The sequence below is a fragment of the Elgaria multicarinata genome, chromosome 8 (assembly GCF_023053635.1).
Source record: "Elgaria multicarinata webbii isolate HBS135686 ecotype San Diego chromosome 8, rElgMul1.1.pri, whole genome shotgun sequence".
Taxonomy (NCBI): Eukaryota; Metazoa; Chordata; class Lepidosauria; order Squamata; family Anguidae; genus Elgaria; species Elgaria multicarinata.
Genome location: NC_086178.1, coordinates 76,166,414 through 76,177,766, shown reverse-complemented (window position 1 = coordinate 76,177,766; position 11,353 = coordinate 76,166,414). Strand labels below are relative to the sequence as shown.

General features: G+C 36.9%; 1 protein-coding gene across 1 annotated transcript in view; it reads right to left on the bottom strand.

Annotated features, from left to right (window-relative positions):
- Nucleotides 1–6,061: 6,061 nt before the first annotated feature.
- Nucleotides 6,062–11,353, bottom strand: part of MKI67 (marker of proliferation Ki-67) — a 43,314-nt gene continuing 38,022 nt past the window's right edge. Inside the window, exons 14-15 of the mRNA XM_063133272.1 lie at nt 7,316–11,314; nt 6,062–6,530 (exon numbers count right to left, since the gene is read on the bottom strand). Coding sequence (XP_062989342.1) covers nt 6,400–6,530; nt 7,316–11,314 — 4,130 coding nt within the window. The 3' untranslated portion in view covers nt 6,062–6,399. The remainder of the gene's footprint in view (nt 6,531–7,315; nt 11,315–11,353) is intronic.

Here is an 11,353-nt window from a genome sequence, read left to right as displayed (position 1 = left end):
AGCTGCAACTCTATACCTGTTTATTTTGGAGTAATTTCCCTTGAAGTCAATGGGCTTACTTTTGAGTAGGCATATGTAAATGACCTTTTTAGAAACTCAATTCTGAAGGGTTTGTTCTCTATTCCCACTTCCTCTCATTCCACAAGGGAACCAACCTTTTCAAAACAGAACAATTAACATGGGAAGGGATGCTCTTTCAGAGATATTTGAAAGTTCAGATGGTAATTACCACATTGTCAGGACTAGTTATCCCTTCTTTACATACAGGTAAAATAGAAGTGAAAAAAGTTGAAGTGTGGTCAAGCATCCTTACTGTTTGTTATGAAGCCTGAATTTCAAGTGAGGAAAATAAAAGCAAACTTAAATTAAACAAAGCTATTTTGTCTTCACAATTGCAACATTTCATCTGGCATTCCCCCCTCCACAAATGATAACTTGAAAGTATGATTTTACACACACACACACACTGTATCAGGTTTGCTCAACTACTGGCTTAAAATTTTAATAATAAAAAAAAAAACCTAGGGAGCTCATTCAAAAAAGAAATTAGTGAAAAAACTTTGGTCGTCTCTCATCAGTGAAAACTGATTTAGTTATGCAAATTACTGCTATGAATATTAAACCACTGATGAAAGGTTTTTAATGAAGGGATCTTTTGTTTTGGAAATGCAAGGGTATATGCTTTAATTTCTTGCTAATTTACTGTTCTTTGATAATGTTCACATTTTCCCCAAAGTGACTTCACGGATGGGTTTAATACAGTGAATAGAACTACAGGCCAACAATACTGGTTTTGACAAGCCTTCCCCTGTGTAACAATAGATCATGATTTGCAGCCCCTTATGCACAATTCTATTAGGGTGAATTTTGTCTACAGGGCTTTCCCTGAAATGAATTCTCATTTTAATGCTAGCCTCCTGCAGTTTTTAATTTTTAATCTGTAATATGAAATTGCAAATTTTACAAACATCATTTGAAAAAGCCACTAGGACAGAACCGAATGCCAAAGTTTACATATTGCCTAATTAGACTGTTATGAGAAGCAGCTTATCAATGTCAAGCCAAAGATCATCAAAAAATCCAATTACTAATTTGAAAAACACATATATTTATAGGTTCATTTTGTTTAATTTGCATCTGATTAGCTTAATAATTGTTTAAAAATTGTATTAAGGTTAATAGTTTTGGTTCAGTTAGCAACACACCTGGGCTGTAAATGTAGTTTAGCAGTTTTGTCAGTTGCTGCACCGTCTACAATAAAATTTAGCTGTAATCTTCAGCATAAAGCACAGAGAAAATTCATTACTCAAATGGCAAGGCAATTTTAAATATGAAAAGGTAGGTATTAAACCTGCATACCAAATGTAATCGATTATATCTATATCTCTCCCACTATTGTATTATTGGCTAGATAATTAGACAATACTTTATCTGGCCACACTTGATTAGAAACACAAATAGAAGTTTGTATGCTGTTAAGAGTGTGCTCTTAACATTACCAATTTAAACATTCTAAAGGCTCAAGCTGCTAAGTATTTTTTTAACACAGACATGGAAATCAAAACACATCATATATTATGCAGATGGCATAATGGGATAATCCTAGAGCTTATTTACAAGATCTGTTATCTTCTAGTAAAACAAAGATGCCTAATGCATTTCAGGTTCTACTTATGAACATAATCAAGATAACATAATTCCTAAACTGGACAATCAGTGGCTCTTTCCACACCTCTGCTTTCACCTTGGAGTAAACGCCCACATAAAATATCACTGTGATAGATTTACTGTGGGTCGCATTACCTCACAGGACACTCTTAAAGTGCAGAAAGAATGGTTGGTTACAATGCCTGGGTTTATAAATTAATTTCTTTTATGATATGTGCCCTTCCTGGCATAGGCTGTATGGAGCCAGTGAACAACTTCTCAGAAAGCAGGAGAGTTTGACTTCCTTCTGCCCAATGGCCAAATTCCATTTCAGAGAAGCTCTGAAGGGTGGGGGCATTTCAGTGGTGGGCGGGGCCAAAGGCAAAAGGGGTGGAACTAACACAGCAGCATATTCTAGCTGGAAGCTCTTACTGCCAGTAACGTAGCCTTAGGAGAGCCATTGAAACCTTTTAGAATGGGGGGGAGGGACCCTGCACAATAGCCAGAGAACCACTAAATGATTGGCAGTTGGGGGAAGGGGGCATGGCCATCTGGCAAAACCTGGAAGGCCAGATTGGGAGCCTAGACAGGCTGAATGTGGCTCTTGGGCTCTTGGTTTTGCTCCCTTGGCATAAAACAATAAGTCAACATGAAACACCATCAATTTGAATAAAACGTATCAACAACATATAAATACTAAGTCAGCAGCGAAGGAAGGCAGAAAAACCTCTCCAGTAGCAACAGCTCACTACCAACCATACTTCACAGCCAACCATACACTTCAGCCTAGATTACACCCAATGATTGAAGACTTTGGTGACCTTCAAAAGAATAAAAAAATTGGTCTGGTTTGGTGGTTCCCTTTGTTTTACAGTGGTGGGTGTTACTTTGGGGAAGGGGTTGCTGTTTATGGTCTTTAATATATTGGCCAAAAAGCCAGAGGAAGGCTATTTATTTCTGGCAACACCAATTAACAAAGGTAATATCCACAGCAAATCTGAATAGGACCAACTCCGCAGCACAGAATCATTTCAAGGCAAACAGGAAAAGGTGGTCAGACTAATTTTGGGTGGACCTTCTAACAGCTTGCTGGAATTCTTAACAAAGCCAGGGAAGACACAGATTGAGGGAATAACTAGTAAATGGGCAACTTTCTCTAGCACAAGGCTAATGACCACCTCCAGCAATAGACCTCAGTCTGATTGTCCAAGACAATTTTTATAATTTTAAATTACTTATGCCTTAACTGATAAGTGATTATGGGCAGTGTCCAACTGTATCATTCTGTTAACACAAATGACAGTGCTCTGGCAGAAACTAGGTTCCAAAATTATGTGCAAGAGGCGAATGAAACTAAAGCTATATTTGCGTAAGCACAGTTATGCAAGTGGTTGTGCATTACATATATGCAACCCATTGTGTACCTGGTGGGCGACTGGCTGTGCATTATGCTTATGCAATCTTCTGGGCAACTAGTTGAGCATTATGCTTATACAACCTGTTGTGAAATGGAAAGATTCAGTGGAGCTCCGCTAGCGATATTTGAGCTTGCACAATAACACCATTGGATACTGTCTTGAACATGCATTGATGGATCAAAAAAGGTTGGGGGAATAATAATTAAAGCCTGAACTTAAGCTAACATAATTAATGAAAGCCCTGAAAGCTTAATAGTACAGATGCTAACCTGCTAAAGTTAATAGTACAGATTGTGTTTGTTAACCTGCAAGCCTGCTAAAATGCATGAGTTGTCTACAGCAGGAGAGTAAGGTCAATCAAGGGCCGTAAGGTTTGAACTCTGATCTTATGTAACCATATCCAATGCAGTTAAGCTTTTGTAGACAAATAAATAAATAAAAGTAAAGTACAGCAAAAAAAATAGGCTACATATAAGCTACGCTAATTTGTTAAGTTGCAACAACATACTTTTCTCATAACCTCTGGCCACCAATTGTTAGTATCTAAATATGGCTGCACTGGAGAATTTTCAAGTTTAAATCATGGCCACAAATAGAGACAGTAATGACGAAAACAGTGTTGCACCTAAGAAAAGAAATTCTTTGGACATTATGCTAACATTTCTTCCTCTCCCCCTAAAAGCACTAAAACCTATTAATGAAATAATACATGAAATCAATACCTGCATGTTCCATTTTCTCCAACAGATCTTTGACTACACACTCAAAATATATTACCACTCTCGAAAGCAAGAGTTTATCACCCATTCTTTTCCTACTTAAGCTGTAGTGACTCTTGCAATTGATTTTGTTTTTTGATAGACCTGCCCTTTTATTTAACCAGGCAAATGTTTGCGATGCCACGCTACTTTACCCTATTTCTGCTCAAAGTTCCTTGAACATCCATGCTGAAAAAGTAAATAATAAATGGGTGCATTAAAGTCTTGATCACTCTCGGAGATTATTTATGTTGGTAACTAGAGAGTAATGAATCCGTTGGTTCTGCTGGACCTCTAAGCCCTTTTTGATACTATCTAGCATAATATCCTTATGAACTGAATTGCCAGGACAGGACGAGGGATGGCTGCTTTTTCCCAGATGCGCATAAGAATGTAAGAAGCACCGTGTTGGTCAGATCAGTGGCCTATTTAATCAAGCATTCTGTTCAGTGGCCAACCAGATGTCTATGGGAAACTCACACAAGACATCAAAATAATAGCAGCCTCCTGCTCGTGTTCCCAAGCAACTAGCGTTCACAGGTATACAAAGTCATATATTGCCATTTTGACTAGTAGCCTAATCCTACATGCATTTGTCTAATCACCTTTTCTGTCCAAGTTGGTGGCCATCACTGCATCCTGTGAAAATGAATTCCATAGTTTATTTAGTTGTGTATTTGTAGTTTTGTATAGTTATTTATCCTGTTCACATTGCGGGTTGACCTAAGGCAAATTTTAAATCTAAATAATCTATCCTGAATGTCGCACTATTCTACTTCATTGGATTCCCCAGAGTTCTATTATGAACTTTTTCCCTTGCCATGTATAATGTTGAACACTTTTTGCATGTCTCCCCTTACTCACTTTTTTTAAAAGCTAAACTGCCTCAATGTAACAGCTTTCCTCATAGAATTGCTCGTCCTTTGATCATTTTGGCCACTACTTTATGCATCTTTTCCATCTCTTTATGAAGTGCTGTGACCAGAACTGTACTCAGTATTCGAAGTGTAGTGTACCATAGATTTGTATAAGGGTGTTAAGATACTGGAAGTTTTATTTTTGATTCAATTCTTAATGATCCCTGACATGACATTTTCATCGAGGTATCTGCCACAAACCCAAGATCACTTTCTTGGTCAATCTTCAACTCAGACCCAATCAGTGTATATGTGAAGTTATGGTTTTTTGTCTCAATGTGCATCACTTTACACTTGCTTACATTTAATATTTGCCATTTTAATGCCTATTCCTCCAATCTGGAGAGATCCTCTTGAAGCTTCTTGCATTACTTTTTTTGTTTTAACCACCTTAAATAATTTGATGTCATCAACAAACTTTATCAGCTCTTCACTCACTCCTAATTCCAGATCATTTATGAACAAGTTTAAAAGCACTGGGTCCAATACAGATTCTTAAGGGACTCCGCACTTTACATCCCTCCACTGTGAAAACCGACTATTTATTCCTCTTATCTGCTTTCTTTTCTTTAAACAATTACACATCCATGAGATGGTCTGTGCTCTTATCCCGTGAGGGATAAGTTTGCTCTGGAGTCTTTGGTGTGGTACTTTGTCAAAGTCCTTTTAGAAGTCCAAGTAAATACTGGATCACCCATAGCCACATGCTTGTTGACACTCTCAAAGACACTCACTGGTAAAAGTTAGTGAAACAGGACTTACTATAAACTTTTTGAAGCAGAACTTATATTCTTCAACAGAACTTGTCCTTTTATATGCATTATTTTTTATCTTTAATACACTTAAATATACTTTAATATACTTTTAACATACTTTAAATTGTACTTTATAGTTTTAGTTTTTGTGAACCGCCCAGAGAACTTTGGCTATTGGGAGGTATATGAATGCAATAAATTAAAAAAAAAATTTTTTTTACCCAAAACTGACATTAAGCCAACGAGCCTATAATTTCCTGGATACACACACACACACATATATTAAAAAGAATTCAAATTGTGTGCCCTGGGAAAGCAAAGGGTTAATGTCTTCCATCCAAGCAACCTGGTGTGGGAAGGAAGGGAATGGGAAAATACTGTCATTTTTTTTAACTGGTCTTTTCCTAGACAGTTGTAGTGTGGGAAATTGGTAGGGGAGCTTGCAGTTGCTATGAGCTATAGACAGTGTGACTGTTGTTGTCTCTACCTTATTGTTTAAATTTTTTGAGTTGCTGTTGGCTATAAATAGGACACAGCCTAGCTTAGACAGTAATATCATAAAGAGCTATTAGATAAATGTATGGTTTAATGTCAAAATGCACAAATAGAGTAACACCAATATTTAAAATTTCTTAAGACAATACAGATCAGAACAGCTAAAAATCACAATTCCCCAGCCCCTGCATCTTTAAACAAAAAGCCCTACAAAATATTTGAAAAGAATATTTACAGAACTTTGCATAAGAAAGGGTATCAATGTATGGATTAAGTTGAAGGAAGTTAAACAAACAAAAATTGTTTCTAAATGCAGACTTTACAACCCTGGATTTCAAGACCTTAACATATACCAATTCACCCTGCACAAGAAAAAACACACACAATCCAGTACCAAAGATTACAATACTTATTTTCTGTTTCTTCTGCTTGCTCTTGTTTTGCCTTCTGTTTCTGCAGCAGGCTTCGTCATAGCTGTGGTATGTTCTTCTTTCATTTTCTTTCTTTTTCCTTTTTGCAATGTTGTACTTCCAGTGTTTTCTATTTGCAAACAAAATAATTAATATTACATGAAACCACTTTCCAAATATTTCTTTCTGGAGTAACAAGGTTAGACAAAAGAAATTATTATTATTATTACCACCATCTCTCTTTCTCTCTTGTTGAGAATGGTTCATTCCAGGCCTGCTACCCATGCCTTCCCAGACTTTTATTGAACTTCCAAATACATTCCAACAGGAGAAAAATCAATCTGAATTTCTTGATAGAAACATCAGCACTAAGGGAGCACATCTAAGCCTTGAGAAATACTGCAGCAGAAGTATGGGGTGCTATTCCCCGCCCACCAAATCTCAGTGAAGGAAAAATTAATCCTACCCACCCCACCAATCCTCTGAAGTAGTAGACTGAAAACTCCTAGTTTGAAATTATATAGTTTAATAAAGGCTAGGAAAGCTCAGGAAAAAAGAAGTAGTAGCTTTTTCAGAATGTTTATGAATCTAAAAAAATCAAATCTACATATGAAATCTGTGAACCCTGTGGGATTCTTTCACTGTATTCCATAAACAATGCAGAAGTCCCAACTTAGAACCTTCCCGCATGTTGGTCACAAACTTCACCAGACGATATATTTTCAATACTGGTAATCATTTATCAATGAAATCACTAATGATGAAGTTTAAAAATTAAATTGGCAGTTTAAATTTTAACTTTATTACCATAATCTTTCATCAAAACATTACTTTAAAAAAAATTCAGAAGGAAAACACTAAAATATTCTTAAAGTATAAATTTAAAACAGGAGGGGTGGGGAGCCATTGCCATACCTGCTTTAGTTTTTGTTGATTTATTTTCTGGAAAGGAGCTTTTTGGCAAGTCACAAGTGGTGGCATTCATTTCTGAGTCACTGTTAACCTGTTTCCTTCTTCCCCGTTTGGATGAATTCTTTTGCTCCAGCAGATTTGAGTGTTCCAAATAACTACTTTGGTCATTGTTAGAAGTGTTACTTTGATCAGTGGTTTTTAGCAAGTTTTTTCCTTTATATAATTTTTGTCCCCTGCTCTTTGAAGCATCTTTTTGATTAGAAACATTATTGTCCAGAATCACCAGTTGATCTTTAGGAGCAATAGCACCATTTATAGCCAATCCATTTTTTTCTTTCAGAGAAGCAGAAATAGTTGCTTCAACTGTATCAATTTTCCTTCTACCTCTTCTACACTGTTTCTCATTTGCCACAGCTTTCTTTTCCAAATCTACATTTTGTTTTCCCAGAAAAACCTCCTCTTCAGGAAGCTTACATTTTCTGACAGATGTGGGTGGCACTATTTTATTATTTCTTCTGACACATTTTGCTAGTCTCCCTTTTCCAATAGCCTCATTTCCAATAAGTGCACTTTGATTTTCACTAACAAGTCCACCTTTGTCTGAATGTGATGGTGGTAGAGTGATGCTTACTTTGAGACAAGGAGGTACTTCAGATACGACTACAATCTTTTCCCCTCTCTTCCTCTTTGAATTGTTCTCTTTCCCAAAACCATTTCCCAAAGACATTGTATTATCTTTTACAGGTGTAGCCTTTCTACTATCATTTTCTAGTTGGCAATTACTTTCTATTGAGGTTTTATACGGAATTAACTGTTTTCTTCTACCTCTTTTGGATACATTCTCTTGTGTCTTTTCTTGAACATCTGTAGGATTTTTTTCTTGGTTGCCATTATCAAGCAATCTAGGTTTTTTACTGGCAGAAACTGAGCTTGTTACAATTATATCATCTGTTTTTCTTCTGCCTCTACATGACAGATTCTCTTTTGCAGTAGTTGCAGTTTCCAAAGCTTTATTTGGCTGTTCTGCTTCACTTTTGCCTTTGGTTGATGGTAGCAAAGATGAAATATTATTTTTGAGGGGCAAAATAAGTGTTTGGGATAGAGGGGAAATCTTTCTTCCTCTACCCGTTTTTGATTGGTTCTCCCCTTCAGAGCTGGATATTTTGAAAAACATATTTTGGTCTTTTATATCAATTGCATGTTTACTGTCATTCTCTGTGGATGTTTCCTGAGATATGACTTGTTTGCTTCTACCTCTCCTGGGCGGATTCTCTTTTGCTACTTTTTCCTTTGCAACAGCAATGCTTTCTAAAGGCATAGGTATTTGGAATGCAGGTACAATGCTTTTCCCTCTCCCACTTTTGGGTTGATTCTTTTTTACAGTAACAACCATATTTTGGTTTTTTACACTAGCTGACTGTTTACTGTCATTCTCTGTGGATGTTTCCTGAGATATGACTTGTTTCCTTCTACCTCTCCTGGGCAGATTCTCTTTTGCTACTTTTTGTCTTTTTGGTGGACTCTGTTCTGCAGAGGTTTGCACAGTTTCCAAGGACACTGTTGGAGTTTCATTAGGATTCTCTTCATTTTGGACTTGTTGCAAAGAATATTTTCCTTGAGCGGAACTGGAACTGTCCATTGTTGGTTCCTCCTTTGCAACAGCAATGCTTTCTAAAGGCATAGGTATTTGGAATGCAGGTACAATGCTTTTCCCTCTCCCACTTTTGGGTTGATTCTTTTTTACAGTAACAACCATATTTTGGTTTTTTACACTAGCTGACTGTTTACTGTCATTCTCTGTGGATGTTTCCTGAGATATGACTTGTTTCCTTCTACCTCTCCTGGGCAGATTCTCTTTTGCTACTTTTTGTCTTTTTGGTGGACTCTGTTCTGCAGAGGTTTGCACAGTTTCCAAGGACACTGTTGGAGTTTCATTAGGATTCTCTTCATTTTGGACTTGTTGCAAAGAACATTTTCCTTGAGCAGAACTGGAACTGTCCATTGTTGGTTCCTCCTTTGCAACAGCAATGCTTTCTAAAGGCATAGGTATTTGGAATGCAGGTACAATGCTTTTCCCTCTCCCACTTTTGGGTTGATTCTCTTTTATGGCAACAGCCATATTTTGGTAGTTTATACCAGCTGCTGGTTTACTGTCATATTCTGCAGAAATTTCTTGAGACATGACTGGTTTGCTTCTACCTCTCCTGGGTGCATTCTCTTTTGCTACCTTTTTTCTACTTGGTGAACCAGATTCTGGAGGGGGTTGTACACTTTCTAATAGCACCTTTTGAGTTTCTTTAAGATTCTCTTCATTTTGAACTTGTTGCAAACAACATTTTCCTTGGGCAGAACTGAAACTGCCTGTTGTTGGCTCCTCTTTTGCAAGAACAAATTTTTCCAAAGGTATTTGGAATGCAGGTACAATGCTTTTCCCTCTCCCCCTTTTGGGTTGATTCTCTTTTACAGTGACAACCATATTTTGGTCTTTTCCACCAGCTGCCTGTTTACTGTCATATTGTGTGGATATTTCATGAGATATAACTTGCTTGCTTCTGCCTCTCCTGAGTGGATTCTCTTTTGCTACCTTTTGTCTTCTTGGCAGACAATGCTCTGCAGGGATTTGCACACTTCCTAATATCACCTTTTGAGTTTCATTAGGATTCTCTTCAATTTTAATTTCTTGCAGAGATTTTCCTTGGTGTTCAAAAGACAAATTTATGCTTTCACTAATCTCTAACGTTTGCTTCCCTTTAGAACGAGAGATGCAAACTGGTTGTGATGTAAGAGAAGCTGCTTTCCTCTTGCTCCGTGATATATTTTCTTTTGTAGAGGAAGTAGAACTTTCAACAAATGCACTCCTTTCTTCTTCATGAGTACCATCCTTATCTCCAAGCACACATTTTTCTTCACAAGATTCAGGCTCAAGTAGAAAATGAACTTTTCTCCCTTTCCTCTTTGCTGCATTTTCCTTTACTTCTGTTGGATTGTTTTCCAAAGTTTCCATTTTACATGTTTTAGATGCTGTGCATTCTTGACTTTCATATGTATACTCATTAACAGCTATGTTTAATATCTCGATTTCTCTTTGTGTTGGGGTAGCCTTTCCTCTTCTAGTTCTTTTAAGTAGGCTATTTTCAACGCTTTTCACCCCTGAAGTTTCAAAATCTTGCTTTCGCATTTTGTCTGGGCTATTTATTTTTGTAAGCTCAGACTTCAGGTCATTTTTATCTTTTCCATTTCTAGACCTTAGACTTGTTTTCGTAATTAACTGACTGTCATTTTCTTGGTTTGGTGCATTTTCTTCTAAATGCAAACTTGTTCCAGCTTGTTCATTTCTTTTAGTTGCCACCCTTCTCCTACTCACATATGGCTGTGCTTTGACTGATGTTTCCTTTGAAGATCTCAGTAATTCCTGAGAATGTATTATGTTATCAGACTGTATGTTCCCCTTTGTTTCATCAGAATGTTTTCCAGATTTTCCTCTTGAAGATCTTTTTGCTTCAATTTCAACTGCTGATACGTGGCTTTTGTTTTTTTGCAGTAGACTAATTTCAGTGATGTTCTGGGCAACCTTTTCATTGGTTTGTTCTGATTCTGTTCTACGGGTGTTCCTTTTGTGTGTTACCTTTGTATCATGTTCTTCTGTAAAACTGGATTTAATTGTTTTCCCTCTCCTAGTTCTTCTAACTGAAGCCAATGGCTCAAGCATTTCTAAATCTACTGCACTAGAGTTTGTAGCTGGTTCTTTCACAAAATCAACTTTGGATCCATGTTGGGGTTCCATTCCATCTTGCTCATAGCTTTCAGGCACACACATAATTTCAATAGTTTCTGTTTCTGCACATGTTTTTAATTCACTAAATGTGTAACATGCAACATGTTCCAAGCTGTCTTCTAATTTTGGATCCTTTTTGCTATTGTCCCTTGGTAGCATAGGAGATTTTCTTGCAAGTGAAGCTTCCAGTTTCACTTCTTCACTTTCAGATACATTTTCCATGTGCTCTAAAATAGACAAAGCATGTTCAAGGTTATTTTTGAGAA